The 23793-nt window shown below is 34.3% G+C and overlaps 1 protein-coding gene across 3 annotated transcripts; it reads left to right on the top strand.

Moving 5' to 3' along the window:
- Positions 1 to 3881: 3881 nt before the first annotated feature.
- On the top strand, positions 3882 to 17842 carry LOC141642663 (transcription factor MYB102-like). Of its 3 annotated transcripts, none has more exons than XM_074451523.1 (6): positions 3882 to 4066; positions 6499 to 6547; positions 7203 to 7355; positions 13177 to 13243; positions 16464 to 16593; positions 16810 to 17842. In XM_074451523.1, exons 4-6 carry the CDS (start codon positions 13234 to 13236, stop codon positions 17705 to 17707), a joined length of 1038 nt encoding a protein of 345 aa, XP_074307624.1. In that variant the 5' UTR covers positions 3882 to 4066; positions 6499 to 6547; positions 7203 to 7355; positions 13177 to 13233; the 3' UTR covers positions 17708 to 17842. The 3 variants fall into 3 exon arrangements, with proteins under 3 accessions (XP_074307624.1, XP_074307623.1, XP_074307625.1); XM_074451522.1 differs by having other exon boundaries at positions 13174 to 16155; XM_074451524.1 differs by lacking the exons at positions 3882 to 4066; positions 6499 to 6547 and having other exon boundaries at positions 7231 to 7355; positions 13174 to 13243.
- Positions 17843 to 23793: the final 5951 nt, after the last annotated feature.

The raw sequence follows: 23793 nt of genomic DNA, 5'->3' as shown, positions 1-23793 counted from the left end.
AAGTATCTGAAAATTGGAGGAAATTAAAGGTTGAATTAGAAGAAAATAAAAGGATCCAAATAAAAATGGAGGAAATTGAAAGGAGGGAGGAAAGAAAGAAAAATGGAAGAGCAAGACGTGGTAAATAGGAGAGAAGGAGGAAGAGAGAAAAAAAAAGGGAAGTGGGACCCACAATAAAAATAACCCGTTGCTTCAGGTTAATAAAAACACAATTCTATTACGGGAGGAAGGGTATAATAGTTGGGTATAATGCTAGTTAAATTAAAGTCTAGAGTGATTTGAGAAGTAGGCATCATAGTTTGGAGTATTCTTATTAAATAATCTTATCTTAAATAACAACCAATATTAAATTTATAATAATATTTTGAAGATAAAATATTTGATTACTTTATAAAGTTTCATAAATTGTTCTACAAGACTGTCTTATAGCATAAGACCAGCCCATAACGCAAAAATCAAACAATTAACTTATAACTCTCTTTTTTAATCAAATAACCAAAAGCCCCCAAAAAATACTCCCTCCTATTCACTATATATAATCTTTCCTTTGTTTGTGGCACAAGTATTAAGACGAGGAATAAAATAGGAGTAAAAGAGTTGGGTGGGTTTGGTGATAGGAGCGATGAATGAATAATTATGAGTTAAACAAGGAATTGTGAGCCAAAACATTAAGAGAAATAATAAAATATGAGTAAAAGAGTCGGGTGAGGTTTGGTGATAAGAGAGAGTAGTGGATAAAATAAGAGTAAAAGTTTCAAAAAATAGAAAGGGTAATAAAACCTGAATAATCCACTTTAGAAAAGAGGGAAGATTATAGTGAATATGAGGGACTAATTAATAGACTTGTAAAAAAATATTTTAATAACCTAAAATTTTACAGAATTACTTTTTCACATACGTGATTTACTATTTCACATACATTTTTTCATTAACTTTCCATATCATACCCTTTTACTAACCTAAACAAATTATGTTTTACATGTGCGTTTTCCCTAAAATCGAATCTAATCGCTACTAAGACTTGTAAAATGGATTATAAATTTCCAATTAGTAAAGTAATTAGGAGTATTAATATGTTATTATGTTGAAATTATTAGGGTTTATCAATTAATAAAATTAATATGTGTAATTGTTTATAGGCCAAAGTTGTGGAGTTTCATATTAGTGTGAACGAGAGCAATAATAATTTCTGTGACAAATTATCAGTGGCCGCGTGATGCAGTGAGGGAATGAGGATTGATTAATGGGACAATTTTGCATACAAGAACTTCATGCAGACATGATGTTTTTGCATTGATATCCATGCCTAATGCTGATGATATCAAAACTCTTCCAATTTCGTTTACACAAAACCAAAGGCGTTCAATCATTTGGCAGTAAAAGACTCATCTTTTATGCTCAAGTTTTCGAATGACGGGAATTTGCAAGTAGTTGATGAACAGAAGAGAGAAGAGAGAAGATCGAAGATTTATTGCTTATGTGCGGTAGTAATTCTATCATTTAGAAAGGACAAGTCAGGGTCGGCCGGAGCATGGTCGGTGAAGCATGGGTCGACTGGAGTATGGTTGGCCGGAGTGGGTTACCGGAGGGAGGTGATAGGAAAGGAGATGAAAAAAACTAATTGGGTGTGATAGAAAAAAAATGATAAGGGTATAATTGTAAAAGGCGTATGTGAAAAAGTAAAATTCGTATGTGAAAAAGCACAACCCAAATTTTATATTAATAACTTGTATATTTAAATATATTAATTTTTATCGTAAAATGTCGAGTTTTTTTTTTTTTTTTTTTTTGACAGAGGTGAAAAGATGTATTACATAAGGTTCAGACTCTCCGAGTCCATAATACATCCACTAATTAAAGCAAAAGCAATATCAGTAATACAAACTAATAAACGTAAGATGGAATGGAATAGAACGGAAAATGGATAACGAGCATATGCCCCAGCTTCACCTTCATCATCACAACTGACTTCCAAAGACCGCTGGCACATACGAGCCGCTGGGTGACAACAACAAGGTGTACTTACGCTCTTGCGAAAAGAACGAGATAAAAAGGGTGAAAAGCAAGACAACGAAGTCTGCTATCGATGGAGATTACTCTCCTACACCTTAGTAATCGTACCCATTGATCATAGGACCAACAAACCAATAAAACCAGCCTGAAGATAATTGAGAACAAGGGCAGTCCCGCAATCAAGCTCCATTCCACAGGGTCCAAAAGGCACCGACCTTGATTTCAAGACTGAAGCAGGACCCAAAAGGAAGCGGGACAGGACACCCTAGACCTTTGAAGGGGACTATTTCTCAAGGAGATCTTTATTGAGGAACATGATAAGTAAATTAAACTGACTAAAACAAACATGACCATGACACTTATAACTAAAATCATGGATAATAAAAAACCACCACAACCACCCTACTCAACACTACAAATCGCCCCAAAATGAAACTGCCAAATCAGACCAACACCACAAACCAATAACTATGATGAACCCGTGTCAAACGACAGAAGAGAGAGTCTCCCGAAAATCAACAAGATCAGAACAAAATCTCCCACAACAGACCCAAGCCAAAACACGAAACCTAAAACAACAAAACACGGACTACCCCGAAGCCCCAACTGAACCTTAACAGAAAGACCAACATACAACAACTGTGACCCTTAACACCAAAAGGACATGCAAACCCGAAAGGTAGGAGACACACTACAAAGCCACCCTTTACACCAACGACTCCTCCCAGGACCACCGCCACAACAACGAACAGACTGAACAAAGAGACGACACTGACAGACAAAATTGGAAAAGGAAAAGGGACCGATAGATGGAGGGAATGGGGGGATCACCACATCTGACCCAAATCACAACCACATAGGACGACAATGCAACAGACGGATGAGCTATACTCATCGACACAGGGAAACAAAACCAAGAAAACCAACCCAGAGATGGGGGATATGGGGGGATCACCCCTGGGAGGAAATCCAAAGCCACGGAGACAGGACAAGGAGACGAGGGAGGGGTCATGCAAGACCACCAAACACCGGGAAAGGACATGCAAGACCATCAAGGCCCAAGACAAGAAACAAACTGGCAAAGAGGAAGACCGTGCAACCATCAAGACCCAAACTTCGAAGGATCGGACAAGGAAAGACAAAAGAGACCGTAAAAGATCCGATCTTGCCGGCGTCGGAGAAACAGAAACCCATCCGAAGAAACAATCGGGTATCAAAGTGAAAGGTAGTTAAGCAGGAGGTGGAGGTACGACCTCCGGAGACAGGCCAAAGAATGGCCACATCTCCGGAGAGGCAGTTTTAAAGTAGAGGGATGTAGAGGAGTAGGCGGCTAGTGGTGGATCAAGACTCAGAAATTGGGGATTTTTAAGGGGTTTTTTTTAGAGGAAATTTAGAGAGAGAAAGTGGCGGCTAGTTGTTTTTGTTAAACTAAAATTAAAATATAAATTAAGTCAAATGTTATTTTCGGGCTTTTTTTTTCCTTTTGGGCAATTCTTATGCTATAGGACAGTCCTATAGAAGATTCGCTGATAAAGTTTTGAAAATTAGTCACAAATCACCTAAATTTCGGGGTTCAATCGGTTCGGATCAAAATAACAAAATTCATTGATTTTGGACTAGACTGGACCAAAAATAGAAACTTCAAAAAATGAGAATCGAAAATCAAACCTAAATGAATCCGGTTCGAGTTCAAATCAGACCGAATAATTCAATTCGCTCCATTTTTTGGTGTGGACCTAAACTTGCTTGGCCACATGTGAGTGAAATGACAACCGAAATCCCGTACAATGTAAACCCACGTCGACAACCGATTGTCTTCCCGCCATTTTCCCCACTCTTATCCCAAATTCTCGAGAAATTTCAAAATCATCGCCGAAAACCTAATTTTGTCGCTCTTTTAATTTTTCTAATCTTACACGCTATTGATTCTAAGCTACACGTGTCTTGTAAATTCTAATCCAGCTAATTTTCCGACGAAATTTCACGCTTGTTATCTTCAATTCACCTCGCAATTTCGCATGTCTCAATCGTCCGATATTTGGCGGAATTTAAGGTTTGTTTCTTAATCGTTATTCATTTAATTCTTGCTTGATATAAGTTACATTAATATCATAATCATCGCTTTTTATAATAATTTTTCATTTCGATTCCGGCGTTTTGGATTGAAGCATATGATGTCGATTAAGTTTATTAATCGGGAGAACTGTTGAGTTTTGCGATTTTCGGACGACACGTAATTGAAAGGTTTGGTTAATCAGGAATTTCAGTCAATTAAGTAATTTTAAAATGTAGTTCACTTGTATTTATGTTAATTTGACCTTATTGTTGGTGGTATGTGATGTGATAGTTGATGCAAGATTATACCAAATTACATTGTATTTGTATCTATCTTTTTGCTTTTAGTGATTGAGTGATGTAACACTTTCTATGATTAATTGATTAGGCTCCATTTTTGGTCTTATGTGGCTCTAGTTTGGTATTATGTGATGTCATCGTTGAATGCTATGCTTAACTACACTTTCTCAATTTTACTATTGAATTTTAAGTGTAAAGATGTATGGGCAATGCATAGTCATTATACAAAATCGTGTAAAGTTTGTAATCCATCTAACCGCGCTGTTCTCTAGGGCTCACTTGGTATGGGGGTAATTATTGCCGGAGTAATGAAGGCTAAAACAAGAAGAAATGGGAGGATATTGGTGGCTAGTGGTGGTTGTGGAGGGTGGAAAGTGGAGGTGAGAGAGGAATTACTACCTCCATATGGAGGTAATACATTACTTAGGGGAGGGGGTAACTATTACTCTCGTAATGGAGGGGTTATTACACTATCTTTCCCTATTTTTATCTCCAACCACCATCATTTTCCTCCATTTTTTAGTTCATTTAGTCTCTATTACCCTAGTAACAATTACCCCCATCCCAAGCGAGTGTTGTCCTTATTTTATGAATGTTCTGCTACTTACACAACACTACCTCAGTATTTCAAAGGCTTGGCTCGCACAAATTGCAGGGAACAACATTTCCTATGTATTAGCAACACATAGATGTTATTTTCGAATGATCCAAATGAAATTTGTAACGTAGGTTACTCGGATTTTTAAAGGATTGAGTAGGAATCTATGTTCTCTGGACTTGTGTACATTTATATTTCCATGTGTCGGATTCATAATTTTTCAAATTTTGAGGTATAAAGATTTTGACCTAGTATGAGGATACGGGTAAAAATTCATATATTTGATTAGATATATGAATTAGTGAGATTATCTAAAGTGAATTGCAAAGATGTATGAAACAATGATTTAAGATCGTAAAAATTCATACTATGTGTCATATATCTTTCGCTTCTTTTGTCCTGCAAGCCTTTCCATCATTGCATAGTACAAGGAGATGTGTCGAGCTCTTAAGTGCTAGGCAAAGATTTCATACTCGTAACATTGAGGGTTCATCAGACATGGTATGGCTACAAAATTGACGAGTGAATGCAACATACTCTGTCAGTCCGTTGTTAACAACTAGGCACACAACATCTTGTTAATTTTTTTTTCTTTGGCGACCAATCCCTTCTTAGTGATTTAACTTTATTCGGAAATCCTGTCTGCCAATGAAATGCTGGATATGTAGTTATGTTCTGTCAACTTGTCAAGTAAACAATTGGTTTAATATGCCAAGTTTTAAAGCCCAAGTGTTCTTGGCGAAGCAGGTGATTTGATTATGTTTATTAAGTACGGTGGTTGGATAAATGTGATGTTCCAGAGACTAAAAGGGATAAATCAGAACAAACTTACAAGTTGATAAATCCAAGGGGGAAGCTTCTGGTTACAATGATGTGGATTTAATAATGTTACATTTTTGGTGACAAGATTGCCATAGCTCGTGCACCTTATTGTCTGTTTCGAAGGTCATTTTTGGCAATCTTTTGAAGAAGTTGAATGGATTGCTTTCTAATTCTGATTTTCAGTTTTTCGCAAAACCAGCTAGCTTAGAAGCTTTAGCTGTTTTATGACCATGGTGCACTTATAGCCTAGATAAACATCAAATAACATTGCTCTACGCCTCTGCACATATGAGAGATTTTAAAATTTACTTATCATGAACAGGCTCCAAATGATGACATTATGGTGATTAAGCGTGTCTTTCTTTTTTAATTACGCTTAACTTTTTCCCTCATTGTCTTTCTCTCATTATTGAACTAACAATTTGTTGAGTGACTCCTTGCATTACAAAGAAGTGTGTTTAACATCTTAAAATTGATCAAGTAAACTTCTTGAATACGGGGAGGTAATTATGTGTGCAATATTTGGTTGAACCAAAGACGAATTTTGATAAACGATGTATTTAATAATTTTACTAAAAGTTCAGGGAGCTACATATTATTTTGGCTGTATAGTGAGATTTTATCTATTTGTTTACCCCACAACCCGAATAACAGACCAATGATTGCCTAATTAGTACATTTAATGTTAAGGCAGCTACTACCGTTTGCAGAATTGCAGTCAGGTATTGTTAACGGATTTGGAAGAAGCTGTTTCTTGAGGTAATATAATAATGATAAATGTATAAATGATTATTGTTTGATTTATGTATAGTTTACAGGCTGCTTTTTTAGATGGTGGGTTTGAAATGGGTGAGCAAACCCACAATATTCTTACATCAATATCTTTTTGCGTATGTGTTTCGAGCGGAAACAATTTAGGTCAATACCTCCAATGTGCAAATCTGTTAACGTTTCTTTCATCCAACTAAGGTTGAACGTGAGTTATCAAATTAACAGAATGCTAAAAAAAGCCGTGCAAAAGTAAGCTAACAAACTTTCCCTTGAGTTTTATTGTCATTTAACATGCTCGTCTCAGCCAGAAGCTTCAATTAACCAGAACAGTCAAAAAGTATGCATCTGTCATTTGGCTTAGGTACCCAAAAATTTAGCTCATTCTATTCTTTGGAGTTATCTCATTCGTTTTTAACACAAATATTTGGCGGAGCAGGTGAGGCAGATCATTTGGTATGGTAAATGAAAAATGATGAAGGTTATTTAGGTAGACCATATGTTGTAGTCACTAAGACATCTTAGATTCCGGAATTAGAGAAGGGATAATTCCATTGAATTGACCAATAGAGGAGTTTGGGATAATGTCAAATAATAAGAGTGTTTACGAAGTGTAATGAGCATGATATGCCATCTGAAATTGCAGGTTTTAAGCTGTTCAGCATTGAAAAGGGCTCGAGTTTAATCATCATTGGGACCACTGATGCTCCAATCTATTCTATCCACGTGTCTTAACAATGGCTAGGTGGACAAATGAGTGTCCTTCAAGTCTTCAGTATCAGGACAGTTCTTCTCAACGGTCAGTACATTTTGTCTTCCTCTGCATCTCTATTTTATTAGTAGGCTAAGCTTCTGTCATTGCTGATTCCCATTTTACTATTAGTTCATTGGATTAGATTATATTTCTGACCACATACTAATAAACAATATGCATGGATTGCTTTTAATGGTATGAACTTGTACACAATCTATTGGTTGTTTGGATCTCATATCCCAATATAGCTCCATAATATAATTGTTAAAGCTGTTAATAATTCTCCTTGGACAAATAATCAACAAATGTTGAAGCTACTGAACAGCTCATAACAGTACATAAACTTAGGCATTATTTGATTAATTTACCTAATACCTACACCTCAGCTAGACATTTTATAAAATATTAGTCGCTCATTGGGGTAAACCATACATAAGCAAGCGCTAGAGTTAAGACAAAGCTAATACCGAATCAAGTATGAGTTGTAATTTTAAACCATATATTATTCTCTGCTCTTTGAAACTGCTGTTATTATAATCCGTATTGTCTCCCTAATCACAACCATTAAGGCATTTGCATAATGTCAAGCCAATGTGTGTCATCAATCATACTGTAATTTAGTTTATGCTGATCTTTGGCTATCATATAGAATTATTAATCTCATTCTATGCTAAAATATAGAATTATTAATCTCATTCTATGCTAAAACTGACAAGCATTAAAAGATTAACAAGGGCTTGGAATTGTGTGGTAGAGCTTGCTATAACACGTATTGCAAAATTTTAAGAAGAAGACACATGAAGCAAATCTCAGTAGACTTAAAACAATAGGTCTTGGTATAGACGGGTGGGGCGAACAGACGGGTAAAGACCTCTAATAAAATGGGTAGGGGGACAAGGTGGGGCACCTCCTATGTGCTTTCCACTTTATGGCAAATGGGTATTTTGTGAGGGAAAATGGTATCCGTCTATACGTATAGACGGATAGTGTCCGTCTATAATGAGAATTTGTGGACTTAAAATAATGTTTGACTATGTCTTATCTTGGGAAGAAAAGGCTAGATAGGACACTTTTGCACATGATCTTTGATGCGCATGTACACTGTTCACATGTCTTCATTGACATACAAAATTATAAAATTTCCAGATAAATACAAATTTGGAGGTTGGAGCCATCCTGAAACTGTGATGTACGTCATATATACGTATATACCATGCCACCTGTTAGATTTGACGCAAAAATGTAAAATTTTCTTTGAAAGGAATAATGCAATATTTTAAAGGTGGCAAATTATTGTTGATTAGGTGGTCATTAAACGAAACTGCTTTTTGATCACCAATCTTTGTTCTTGGACTTGATGGCCAACTGAAGTTATGATCTATTCGCTAGCATTTTCATCTCCTCGAATCAGTGATAGATGTCATAGATCAATGAAAAAGATTGTGTCAATGTTCAAAGTTACAATCGAGTTTATGCCCAAGAATAGGCCCTGACTATCAACAAGAAGAAAAAAAGGAGCAAGTGACCAGTGACACTCATCAACTAGAAGATTTAAGTGCATGACATTAACTGATCAACTACTGATCAACTCCTCTGTCTGACTGTGTCATAGTGCGTGTGTGTGGAGCTTAGCGTTTTTCTGAATAGTTCTCACTTCTTTTGATCTAATGCTCTAGTAATACACTTTTTTTCATAATACACCTTATTTCTTTTGGAAAGCAACTGAATGTCTCAAATGACATTATATTAAGTCACATAGTGAGCTACTCATGCATTTCCCTTCCAAGCCCTTGTTATTGGGGGCTATTACTGGCTTTATAGCTACTTTCTCTCTTTGGAATAGGATGAAATAAGTCAAAGGACTCAATAAAATGTGTTTATTCAAGTTGTTTTAAAGGGCATGAGGTGAATCGAGGTCCAAGGGGTAAGGTGAGGATACGTGCCTTATAGACATGAGGAACACTATGGCCCCTATCTTTGCAAACAAATTTGTATTTTGAAAATGAAAATCTATGCAACAATACCATATTTTAGATCTCAAATAGGGCTAACATGTATAGAGGTAAAGTTAAGGATAATTTGGCCAAGAGAAAGGAATAATATAATGATATTAAGCAAACAAATATGGTAAATGCATAGTAGTGCGCCTCGCTAGTTGTTGGCTTGTTGCATAGTAGTACGTCACACTAATTGTGCCTTATATACAAGGGCACAAGCCATGGTTTTAAATCGCGGTATCGGTTGGGGTAACGCGTCGCGGAATCATCCTCGACTCGGCCGTCGCAGTCCAAGTCACCGTTATCTTGGTGATGTTTATTTTAAAATTTTGTTGATATTTGATCATATGTTGTCTATTTCATATCAAGTTAAGATTAATCTATTTAGAATAATTAATTTGGACAATATTATACAATGTTTTAGTGATTTTCATTACAACTTTTGCCCGTGCAAGTTATAACTCGGACATCTAAGTGTTTTTCATCGGTTGTTTCGGCTGATTCTTTCCTATTTTAAATTTACTCGGTATATCTCGTCGGCGGCCTCCCATAGTGATTAATCTCGGCCAATACGAAACTATCGAACGAGATTTTAAACCATGGCACAAGGCACATCTGAGGCATTTTGGCTAATGCCTTACTTAGATATGTGGGCCAAATAGCCAAATTGGTAAATAAAGTGGAGGGTTCTTGCCAAATTGGTAAAAAAACTTTCATATTCGCCAAATTGGTAAATAAAGTTGACACTTGCTACCAAATTGGTAAAAAAAGTTGAGACTTAAACCAAATTGGTAAAAAAATCCTTATGTGCCATATGAATAAAAAGTTCGGGTAAGCAACGTTCAAGCCTAAAATGAAAAGAAAAAATTGTACGACCCTAATGTCTTAGAAGAAGTGATATTGTAATTTTGCCGAATTAACTAAATTCAAGGTTATGAAATATTCTCCCCCATCTCACTCATTTGTTTACCAAATCATTGGGACAGACTACATAGTCATAAAGAAAGTAATATAAAATTTTAATTAAAAAATTAGCAAATTAAAAAGCACAAAAAATATACGCGGCTTATTTTCTAACCCAATCCACCATTAATTTTTATATTTATACCAATCTCCCTTACTATTAAGAGAATAAAACTCTTAGTAGTTTTCCCGCCTAAACATATGCTCGAACTATATATGGAAACAATAACAAAATTATATTTATTTATCGTTTACCTCATTTACAAGAAATAATCACTATCTCTAATTTATTATGCAATCATTTCCATAAATATTATTTCTTCATTAGTTATATTCTAAAATTACCCAAATCTGCTTCTTATGCAAGCTTTACTTTAATTATTGTTCATCACTTACACTCTGAAATTACATAAATCTGCTTCTTATATTATCCTTCAACAGTTACTCTCTAAATATGGTGTTTTTTTCAAGGACGTGACATTTTTTAAGTATTTTTTTATTAGAAATAAACAAAAATATTAGTTTAATTATTTGTAAATCGTCTTTTTAAATGCGTGGTGTACTATTTTCGTTATAAGGTTAATATGCATTTTAATTAGATTTTACATCACTTAATTGTATTTTAATGTCATAAATTAGTTTCATGCAATGATAGAGCATTATAGAGTTATTTTTTTATACTAAAGTAAAAATAGTTTAAAACAAAAATAACTTAACTTAAAGTGTCTCTTGATGATACTAAACTTTCATTTTCTACTTCTTAATAAGATATATTAGTACATTATAACATTAAACTGTAAGTACAGTTAATTTATACAATTAATTTAATAAAATGTCTCTTTATAAAACAAAACTAAAAAATAACGTGTTGTAGCACGGGCTCTACACTAGTTTGTATTAATCAGATTGTTTACTTATACCAATTAGAAGTGACGGTAACAAAATCGAGTTGAAAGGTTTTATCGGTTACTTAATTTATTATCTTTTTTTTTTAACAAAAAAAAAAATCGCATCTAGTTCCAGAAAATTAAAAGTGTAACAAAATCGAGTCGATAGGATATTAACTCAACTCGAATTAATTCGTATTAAACCCGAAAATAAAAAATCAAAGAAATTAAGGTTGTAGTTTTATATTTACTTCTAAACGTCGATTTGTACGATTACCATCACTTTTCTTACCGATTTGTCGCATAAGGGTTTTTTTACCAATTTGGTAGCAAGTGCCAACTTTTTTTACCAATTTGGCGAATACGAAAGTTTTTTTACCAATCTGGCGAGAACCCTTCTCTTTATTTACCAATTTGGCTATTTGGCCTAGATATGTGTGTATAAACGAAGATGTGCAGATATGAATTGTGGTAGGAGCCCGTTAATGCATTATTGGTCATTTGCAAATAGTGTGTTTTTAAAACATATAAAATTCGTAGATAGACCTCTATGTAAAACAGTCTTACTCAATAATTTGTGTCACTGGAGAGGTCTTCGGCCAGTAAATTCTTGATGCTACCAATAAATGAAATTGCAGTAAATTCCTGCTAACTTAATTCATTAGGATGTACCTCGAATATTTTCATACAAATAGTATCATATTGATACATTGCTTACTAACAATGGTTAATCATGTAGAAATTTTTCCATTTGTCATCTATTTTTAACAATAATGAAGTACAAATCCTATTATATGTTGCTCTAAGAGGATTTTGAATTTGCTTGCATTGTGGAAACATTTAATTGGACAAAGTGTTACTTTCATTCTGCTTTTCAAAGTGTATTGGGAAACTCAAACATTTGAGCCGAAGGTATCTTATTGGTTTTGGTTCTTGTTGCATCTCAAATTGTCAACTGCAATTTTTTTCCTTCTCAATTACTCTCTCCCTTCCCTTTCTTCAACTACTTATTGGATGGAATGTGTGGAGGCCACATTTCTTTCTTTGTAAAAACGCTTTTTATTATAAGGATATTTTATCATTTTATGGAATGATAATTGCATCTTAATAATGAGGCGATTGGTCTTACATAATTGCTGTTGGTACCATTGAATGAGATGTATAATACGCCTTCTGTTCCATTTATTTGTTTACCTTTTTATTCTCGGTGAGGGGTATTTTAATCAAAGGTAAACAAATGATTGGGATGAAGGGAGTATGAAATTGAACTGTTGTACAGTTGATGGCCTACAACAATATTATTTGATTATTTGTGATAATGCAGAGATATATTCTTCGTACATTTTCCAGGCTTCAATTATTAAAGGTCTTTGAGCTTAAGTTTGAAAGTAGTATTCTCCAATTACTCCGTATTAACTATTTAGTGACCTCTTAAAATTATGTAGTCGTAACAGTTCGAAATGTAGATGACACACAGTGACAGTAAAGCTGTCTCATGCATTGAGGCAGCACCATGTTACCACCATTGTTGGTTATTTTGCTACAAACAGTGATATAATTTTAATGAAGGTTGGAACAGAAAAATGCATTTTAAATGGCCACAAATTTGGGCTGAATATTAATTCTACACCATATTTAGCATTGTTTAAATTTCCTTATGATGCTTTACACTTCCATCCTTCTAGAAAAAGGATAAAGGTTACATTCTTTTGAAAATTGTCTTGAAAATATTTACTGCCCTGCTTTGTAGATTTTTAAGATTTTTTCTTAAAGAAAATAAAGCTCGTGGTGGAGTCTATAATAAATAATCTAAATCGTTGAATTTGTTTGCTCAATCATGTCAGTTCTTGGCGTTCTCATGTTTTGCTACTATTGATTGAAGGATGTGTCTTGAATTGTTTAATCTGGTATTAGAGAATTCTCTTTTTTGTGCAGTCTTTTTATTTGTAAATGGTAAATAAATTATTGAAAAGCAATATGAATGCATATTGATACTCTTTTTTTTATGTCGTTTAGCAGTTGAATTTATGGATTCATTGGCAAATCCTACATCTAGAGTGGAGAGAAGACTATTCTATGAAAAGAGGTACGGTCTTTGTTTTGGTAATGCCTGTTGATTGGATTAGGGACACTTTTACCGTGGGAATTCTTATTATTTGCTCTTTGGTTACCCTACCACATTGTTTAATTCTGCAGTTGGTTTATTTGAAAATTTTAGAGGGCTACATGGTTTTTGTCTCTGTTGTATTTGACTTGCGAAATCCGTCTCTCATTGGCTGCTGCCTTGTTATAATTTGTCCACGACTTTGGAGGTTGGACAACTCTTACGATCATTATTCATGGTATTAAATTGGATTATGACCCCATTTCATGATCAGTTTTATAGAGATTTTGAATGTCCATGTGACCGGATTTAAAGAAAGCAACTGATATAATACGCTTGCGTATGAAATGTCGTTCAAAACTAAAATCACTATTGTCTAAAAGTTGAAGGATGGCGGGTGTTCGGTGTAAATTAAGGTTTATTTACCTTGTTTAAGATCTCTCTTATTTCATAATTTCGTGGACAATTTTAGTTTTTTGCATGATACTCATCACCGCTGCAACCAGTGACAGTGACCGACTGACTGTGCAATAAATTTATAGAGTATGTTATTGGCTTGCATCCTTGCACTGGCTTGGGTTAGAGCGTTGATGAGAATATGCTACAAAGTGATGATATTATTCATAGAAAATGACTAGCTCGTGAACAAAAATGCTTTGCAGCTCTGTTTTACATTAATAATAGATGTCAAAAAAATAATAGTGTTGAGAAATCTGGTCAAAGAAAGAAGAGCCAGCTCTACTCTGAAACATTAAATCAAGGCAATATTTTCCTTGGATGGCCGCCTTCTATTATTGTCACTGACTTAGTGATTGTTTATATTTAATATTTACTACCTCCGTCTCAACAGATTTTTTACGTTTTATTAAAGTACTCCTCACAAGTGAATAAAACTGTAAAGAATTTGTTGGGACGGAGGGAGTAATATTTTATTTTTCATTTAGTGACAGTTTTACTGACTAGGTTGTATGTATATAACTGTTTTACAGAGAGAAGTCTCACTTTGATACATTACATACAATCTAGGTCTTTAAGATTCAAGCTGATTAGAGCAATTTTAGTGGTGTTGCTTGATTAAGCAAATTAGCTTTGTCATGCTGGATAGCTTGACAATAAAACAATAAGAAGGTAGAAGAAAATACAAATAGAAAAAAGAGAATGTGGACCATTTGCCAAAAACAATTTCAAGCAATTGCTTGTCATTATCGTTGCTCTAATATGCAAAATTTTCTCCTTTCCGCTTGTTTTTAGAAAAACGACATCAAATGTTCAAATTGTCATAAATCTTAAGTTCTTTGTTGTGCTTTTAAGTCTACGAAGATCTGAAATACCTATAATTCTTATTTTCCTAAATTTACATGTTGGGTTTAATGTTCCAATTCTTTATATGGTTGAACTTATAACAGCTTGTTCCCATTGTGGAAGAAATACTTTTGTACTCGATGTGAACAATAAAATTGATTGCCTAAAAACACGATTAAAATGTATCGTCTATGGAACAATCCATATGAGGTTAAACAAATAAAAAGTAAAGGGAAGTTTAGTATAGTATTAACATAGAGAATGGCTTTGTTCTTTCCGATATAATTTCAACTCACTTAAGTTTAACTCAGCATCTATTATTTCAGCTCAGCTCTAATAACTTTAGCTCAGTTTCAGCAAATTCAGCTCAACTCCTATAAGGCTATAAGTTCAGTTTAGCTCTTATAAGTTCAACTCATATTAATATTACTGTCAAGGCAAGGAAAGGAAAGCGGAAAAGCGAGAAGGGGAGGCGGAAAACAGAAGGAAAGCGTAAGAATGGAGCGGATGAAGGTTTTGTTGTCGAGGAGGGTGATGATGTGGGTGATTTGGTGGTATATGGCATTGTTAGGGTTTAGGGCTTGGGGATTTCTATAGATTTTGTTTAATTGGACAACACGGTCCCTTCCCGCTCCTTTAAAAAGAGGGTGAGCAAGAAGATGTTATCCACGCTCTTCATAGGCTAATAGCGGCTCAATTTCGACATTTCATTTTCATTGAGAGGGGCAGACCAAGTTGGAAACTCAATACATCGGATTCATTTTTTTATGAGTCGGCATATCTGGTATTCAACCAAGATTTTACCCTCACTAATTAAGCGGGAAGTAGCCTCTAGCTCTCAACAGTTGGACTAGAACAATAGGAGGAAGATCTTACCCGTCTTGAAACCCATGCAACCCAATCTCCAATTTAGTACATGCAACAAAGTTTTTATTGGAAAAGCGTAAGTTGACACTGAAGTGAAGGGGTACGTGGCCAAAGTGTGTTGGTTACAGACAGCTAATGTGAATCCTGAAAGCAAGCTTAGGAGAGTCTCCTTAATCCTCATATGATGATGACCTGTGACATACGGTACCACTTTTTATTGTATATTAATCCCATATTTATGGTACTATTATCATTATTATACAACTTAGGTGTGTATGATTATGGGATTTTTTAATGTTTTAATTATAACATTTAGTATGAGATAGTGAGAGATTATGTGATCTAAAGAGGTCTAATATTTCTCCAAAAAGAAGGGACACGTCGCCTATGTTATAAACAGAGGACGGCACCCAACCCTGTTGACTTCCCCATGTATGTCACACTCTCCTCCTTTATATACCCTTGTACCCTCTTTACGGACCTACATCATTTTTGCCCTTGTTTTCCCAATCTCTAAGTCTCTCTTTCTCTCTCTGTCTCTTAAAAGCTGTTATTTAACACATTTTTAAATTACTTCTTGTTAATTACTACCATGGGGAGAGCACCTTGTTGTGATAAAAATGGACTCAAAAAGGGTCCATGGACTCCTGAGGAGGACCAAAAACTTGTTGATTACATTCAAAACCATGGTTATGGCAATTGGAGAACTCTTCCTAAGAATGCCGGTAGGTTATCGATATTCGCCATTTCGTTCATTCATCTAGTCTTAGCCTACTAGTTAAAATTGAGGTATCATGACAATAGGTCACGGGTTCGAATCCCCCTCCTATATTATGTTGATTTTGCGCCTCATTTGACAGCAAAAAAAAAAAAAAAAAAAATTACTCATCTAGCATCAGTGAGATATTGGACACAAGGGTTTTGTGAAAAAGAAAAATATTTTGAAATGTTGCAAGTATTGAGCTATGAAGTGTCGAGGTAACATAATTTGAAGCTTTGAACCTAATCATTATTTTATTATAATGTTATATAGGCCTTCAAAGATGTGGTAAGAGCTGCCGCCTTCGTTGGACGAACTATCTACGGCCAGACATCAAGAGAGGAAGATTTTCATTTGAAGAAGAGGAGTCTATAATTCAGCTACACAGTATCTTAGGCAATAAGTAAGTTTTCTTTCACTTTCTAGTTATTATACAGATTGAGGAAGAAGTGTACAATAAGCTTTGTGATTTGTCCAAACAAGTTTCTAGTTTTTCCTTCTTTGGACCATTTTTAAAGATGTAGATGGGTTCATGCACTAAAAGATAACAAGTCACAATCATCACAATGATACCTTGTTTTTTAAGACTAATCCCTGCTTCTTTATTTGACTGTTTTAGATGGTCGGCTATTGCTGCTCGCTTACCAGGAAGAACAGACAACGAAATCAAGAATTATTGGAACACAAATATTAGGAAGAGGTTGCTTCGGATGGGAATCGATCCCGTGACCCACAGCCCTCGCCTTGACCTTCTTGACCTCTCTTCCATCTTTGCTAACTCACCTCACTTCAACAATTCAATAACATCTTCTCAAATGCACATGTCAAGATTGCTTGGCTTGCAACAACCTGTTGTTAACCCACAACTCCTAAAACTAGCCACTTCCCTTCTTTCGTCACAACGACAAAACCCGAATTCTTCTCTTATGGAACATTTTCGTGAAAACGGGCCGTTCTCCAACAATTCTCATATACAGTATGGCTTCAGTAACACAATGACACAGAGTACTCAAATCCAAATCCCAATCCAAAATCCAATCCCGACTCCCACTACAATGACGACTACTGCCACAACTACAACTACAAGTGATACAAATGTTGAACCACCTTTTAACGAATCTCAATTAATGGACCCTACTTTTGAACAATACCCAACAAATATTCCCAACTTGGATGCTCAAAACTTCGAGCAATGGCAGAGTAATGGTTTTGTTAATATGGGCCCTTCAAATCTTGGCTATGATGGCTCTCATCAAACTCTTGTGGACCCAAGTTGCATCTCTGATGAATCTATGTTACACCAAAACTTCATGAGCTACACACCATCAGTTATGTCTACTCCATCTTCGAGCTTTACTCAATTGAATTCAAGCTCGAATTCTACTTCGTATGCCTACACCAGTGGGACTGAAGATGAAAAGGAAAGCTATTGTAGTGAGATGATCAAGTTTGAAATCCCTGATTTTCTTGATGTTAACCAGTTTCATTATGTTACTTCAGACAAACTGTTATTGTAATATGATAATAATTGCTATATTTTTTAGCTTCCTTTTTTTTTTTGAAAAAAAAAAAAAATTGTGCATATATAGTGGAACTGTACAAAATATTCATGTAATTTTCAGCTGATGTATGAATGAAGACTTAGAATTTCATGAAGCTCTCACTTTGTTTTACCCTCATTGGATTGATAGTGATGGTTTCCCTCCCTGAACATAGTTATTTTTCCACATCAAGGTGATCCACAAAATGACGGAAGACAATTTTGTAAGGTCGGGGTATGCAAATGGAAAATAATAGACAAAATGTACTTTATTGATGAGTAAAAAACGTATTACGACAATAAACTCCGTAAAAAAAAACATAAATAAATTTTTACAATAATATGATAAAACTCCGTTTAAATATATTATTACTAAATTGTACCAAAAAATACGGGGAGTAACTACAGTGGCGATTTGAGGATTTAGATCATGCAGTATGACATTTTAGTAATTTTTTTTTAAGGTTCAAATGAGTGCACTATGTCGACTTTAAGAATTGAACCTCCGATCTCTTAGTTGGAGTAAGAGAACTCTTACCATTTGAGCTAACTATCAAATAATAGTGTAATTATAATAAACAGTGGCGGACCCAGGGTTCATATAGTGGGAGTGCACTTTTCAACTGAGTCGATAAAGCTGAAGCAACAAAGCAAACCGATCGGTCAAATTGGAATGTATATACAGCGAAAATTTGATTTTAATTTATAAAAAGTAAAATTCAAAGTGACATGGAAATGAATTGGCCTAAATTTTAATTAGTTTGAGATAATTTAAACTTTTCAATCACTTTATCGAAAAAAATATCATATATTTTCACAATTATTTGATGAACACCTAAAAGAATATTGACAAAATTTATCTTTTTGGTAGATTTCAAAACCGCTCCATACTTCCATCAATCTAAAATAGAACGTAATATACATAATTTATTTGAAATTTGCAAAGCTGTATGAAATTAGAGCTCTACTATTTCAAATTTTGGAATTAAATTATATAGATATAAGTTGAACAAAAAATAAACATTTAGAATAAAAATAGGTAGCAAAAAATTACAAAAAAAAAAATTATTACTCCAATAATAGATCAAATTCCACTTAAAATATACAATATATAAATTATAAAATTAAAAATTGAGGATTTCAAAACGATGTATCAATAGTACATCACACGGGTGTAAGTGCACAAGCCTTGGCGACTTGGAGTAAAGAAGACCAAAAAAGAAAGGAGGGAGTGTGGAGGTTCGAACCTGCGAACTCATGTTCACAAGTGCAAGTTTTATCCACTACGCCATGAGTAATATAGTGAAATTTTTGACGCGCAAACAATATAGATAGTTACATTTACGTTATTTTCAGAAAAAAAAAAACCAAAAACAGAGGGTGCGCACCCCCCGGTCCGCCACTGATAATAAAAATGTAAACAATTCTTATGAGCGGCCTCAACTCCTTTGAAACGGTTCTATGGATACAATGAGAGTTATTTGGTAAAATAACCTTTAAAAAAATCGAGTGATCAAGGAAAATACTTTTGCTACATTCATTTAAAATAATTGTAGGCAAACTAAAATTATTGATTCACAGGAAAAGGATATACTATATTATCTTTGAAGTTAATAATGTATATAGATAGTGAACCTATATTATTATTTGCATGCAGTGGTGGCTGGTGGATCATGCATGCACACAATTTAGAAGAAAGCTATTGAATTGATTCCTTCCGTCAATCAGTGTCGTCGTCTTTTTTATTTCTCGACAAACCTAATATGGTTATTTCTTTAATCACAAACAACCTATAAAATGCAACTACATATCTTTTGATTAACGACTCTTTGATTTTAACTTTTAATATTCATCGACTTCTATGATTGCTGCATACGCTTTGCTGACAATTATTCACGACTTTTTTTAATTCCTTAGTTTCATTTTCAAAGTTGTTCTTTTCATCCGCCAAACACTAAACTTATATACATATCCCACTAATGTATAATAAGATTATAAGGAATTATAGTTGCTAATCGTATCCAATCTCCAGCCATCGCGGTATGATTAAAAAAAATAAAATAAAGGAAAATGAGATAGCGCCACCGGGTGTTACTCAAATTCAGTAACACCCGGGATAAAATAGTAATTTGATGAACTATTTTGAATTTCAAACAAAATACTAGTGAAGGGCAACATAGAACTTTAACTAATATTATTAGTTACACAATAATTAAAGATTTTATCTAAGAAATACGTCCGTAACTAAAAAAAATCTACACGCCAATTGTAAGCAATTATTATACTCCGTCATCATCAGAATTGCCGAACTGGGCACTTGATTTTTTCATAAACAAGTTTGCATGATACCCTTTACCCTATTATTCAATGTAGATCATTCAAAGTTGGGCTATCTAGGACAAACTGTAAGCAATTACACGCCAAATTGTAAGCAATCATGCCCTTAACCCATGATTCAATGAAGATCGTCATCAAAACCAAATTCATGATATATGATTGGGTAAAAGTTATGATGTGAAGATTATGAACAATCCAGTATATTAGAACATAATTATGGCATTCACTTGTAATTTTCATAATATATGCAAAAAACTATAATTGTGTACATCAATGGTTTCCTTCTTCATGTGTCTTAGTGACGATAACGGAAGAGATTGATTACTTTTCACATTTTCAGAAATACTCTATTAGATGTAGTTTAATTTTAATGAGTATCTTTTATATTTTATTTTATTCATATAATAGATTGTGAATTACAGCTTTATCCCTACGATATCTAACGCAAAAATGAAAATTACTTTTCAGTTTTTTTATTTTTTATTTTTTATTAGTGTGTTACCGACTTTCAGTAACACCCGATGTCGCCCTAACACTTCCCAAAAGAAGGTTTTTTTTTTTTTATAACAAGAACTCGTAATAGGTGAATAGTTATATGGCCGGAAAAATAATATTTCTGAGAAAAATGTTACTAAAATTATGGATTTTACAACCGTTTTAAGTTAATTAAGGAAAGTACTTTCATAAAATTGTAGGTCCATGCTTGAACACAAGTAAATACTACTATGAGCTATATGAGCTAGATGTACATTCTATGATAAGTTTAGTCAATGCTTTATAAATAGTATTTCCTTCTAACTAATCATTTATTTACCTTTAACTAAAATATTCTCACAATTAAAATATTCTCACAATGAAATAGTACAAAGTTTAATTATTAGTTAGTGCCATTTTCGTAAAGTCTAGCCAATGCATACCAATTCATCAGTGTAGTTACGATATTAAGATTAAAAAAACCCATTCTACACATTTTTGTGTCAAACATCGGGGTATCGACAGAGGCGTCTTAAAGTAAATCGAGGTTTGGTGTACCACAAAAAAATGAGGCCCATATATAAATGTATAAGTATACTACATGTAGAGGTTTGTATTAAATTTTATTAGTAAAAGTTATAAATTCGGTGGCCAAACCTGGAGACTCGGTTATGCCGCCCGTGATTGCCCGGGGTATTAGACACCCTTGGGTATCGAAAAATCATTCTTATTTAAACCAAATGGTTTTATTCAAACACGCAAAATATAAAATAAAAATTTTTGTTTAAGATGAGTGTATCTTAAACTTTAAATGGATCAAATAAAATAGATAAGACAAACGTAAAATGCCTAAATATTAACAAAATAACTTGGTCTATCAATATGAATGAATACTATTTAGGTCCTGTTTGGTACTCAGCAGATTAATAATAGCAGAAGCAGATTATAAATGACAGATTGGATTAAAAGGTTTGACTAGTATGTTTCAATTAGCAGATTTAATAAAAATGTTTGGTAGTTAGCAGATTTAGGTTAATAGATTGTTGTATCTATATGAAAATGGTTGACAGATTCAATTTTCTCAATTTACTAATGTGAATATGCTGGGTGGATCAGCATATTGGAAAACAGTAGATTGAAGCTCAATCTACTGTTTCAATATGTCATTTACCAAACACGTAAATTAGTAGATTGGTGAGTCAAACATGCTAAAAGACTTGAATATGCTGAAAATTTATCAATCTACCGTTTATCAAACACCCCATAAACCATTTTAAGACGTACTTAAAATTAGAAAATGGGAGAGAGATTTCAAACAATGACAACTTTACTACTTTATTTAGAAGTAAGAGAAGCAGGGAGTAGTATAAAAGTAAGACAAGTTTCACAGATACCGACAGTGAGTCCCGGCAACCTTGCCGGAGACAACTCTCACTACATGTGAACTAGACACGTGTCCCACCTCTCATATGTCATTGTGACTTGTGAGTATTCACGTAAAAGTTGTCAAAATAATAGCATATGCTTTTTTCTTATTTTGTCTCACTAATCGGATGTCACGTGTCTTGAGATTTACGACTTCACCATGCCAAATAATCGCCAGGACCACTACTTTTTCGTTTATCAAGTCCCAAAAAAAAAAACTTTTTTTTTAATTAAGAAAAAAATTAATTTTTCTACTCGTGAAATTCACGCATCGTTTATATTTATATGTAGTTATATGTAGTTGTAGGTTTGACGATAATGTTTATCTTTGTTAAGTAAAAGATTATCGTCACAATGATGTCTTTGTTTATTTGTTGTAAATAGATATGAACAATTTTTTTCATTAGACACCTTTTAATTAAGGGACTTGCTACATCTCACGCACCAATTTACTCAATTCCGCGCATTTTTCCCCTTTATTCCGAGTATACCCTCCCATTTCTCACCCCTACTATCAGAAAAACCAGAGAGAATTAAACCCCAAAAAATTGAGAAACGCCACCGCCTCCCAATCACCGACGCCACACTCTACGCCGCCATAACCCCTCGACGCCGCCACAACCCTCCTGCACTCGACGCCACATTCGATCACCATATCTGACTTGACCCATACACGTCTGTTCGATATGTTTGAGAATACACTACCCCACGTCTTCCTTTAACATGTGCTTTCAAATTTGCAATGCCCAATTCACAAAATAGTATGTGCTCAACGGATTAATTAAATTTGGAGGTGTGAAACAGAAATAAAGACTCAAAATACGTACAATTGATAGAACTAAGATTCTATTAGAATAAATATTGGGTAGGGTGGTCAACGGCGAGGCTGGGTAGGGTTATGACCGTTTTACGAAAATTGGACAGTGTTGAGAAATGCGTAGGGTACTCGATCGAGTGGCCCTCACTCTTTCGAGTGCATCTCTTGTTACTCGATCGAGTAACCCTTACTCGATCGAGTAGCCCTAGTAATTTGTTTTACGTGCCTCTGACATTCACCTACTCGATCGAGTAAGTCACTCACTCGATCGAGTGACCTGTACTCGATCTAGTGACCCCTGTTTTGGGTCATATGCTTATCTTTTGACTTCGTTGCTTATTATGTTTAATTCAAAGGTGTTATTTTACTTCTTTATGCATTGTTTTACATGTGTGTCGGTCTTGATGCATAAGTTACCCAATCTTATGATATAAAGAGTGGCACCTATGATGAGTATGAGTTCGGTGGGGAGCACATGAGATATATGTGGTTATGATAGATAGTGGAAAAAGAAAAGGAAGATTGATAAGGCTTATTCACTACAAAAAAAATGTGTCTTTAGCTACAGCAATAATCCGTCGCAAACAAGTGGAAATCCGTCGCTAAAGGGTCATTTGCGACGGAATTTGCGATGAATGCCGTTTGTCGCACAATTTAGTAGCAAATGGAGTTATTTGCGACAGAGTAGTAGTCACAAAGTTTTTAGCTACGGAATTTGCGACAGAGTTTATTACTGCGACAGAATTTAATTTCAAAAAACCATTTTTCTTTTGCGATGGATTTTGCGACAGAATTTCAAAATAACATGTTTTTTTTTTTTTTTTTTTTTTTTTTTTTTTTTTACTATCAAGTTCAATTTTTACAAACACATTTGCAAATAGACCCTTATAATCCCTCTTTGTATCAAGTTCTTTCTTATACATCAAAATGAAAGAACACTTATAAACATATGGAATGAGTGTAATTCTTCCGATGTGGGACGAAAAAAAATCTAAGGTCCGTCGCAAATT

This window comes from Silene latifolia, chromosome 2, assembly GCF_048544455.1.
Source record: "Silene latifolia isolate original U9 population chromosome 2, ASM4854445v1, whole genome shotgun sequence".
Lineage (NCBI taxonomy): Eukaryota > Viridiplantae > Streptophyta > Magnoliopsida > Caryophyllales > Caryophyllaceae > Silene > Silene latifolia.
Note: the sequence above shows the minus strand (reverse complement) of the source record. Positions and strands in the feature narration are given on the sequence as shown.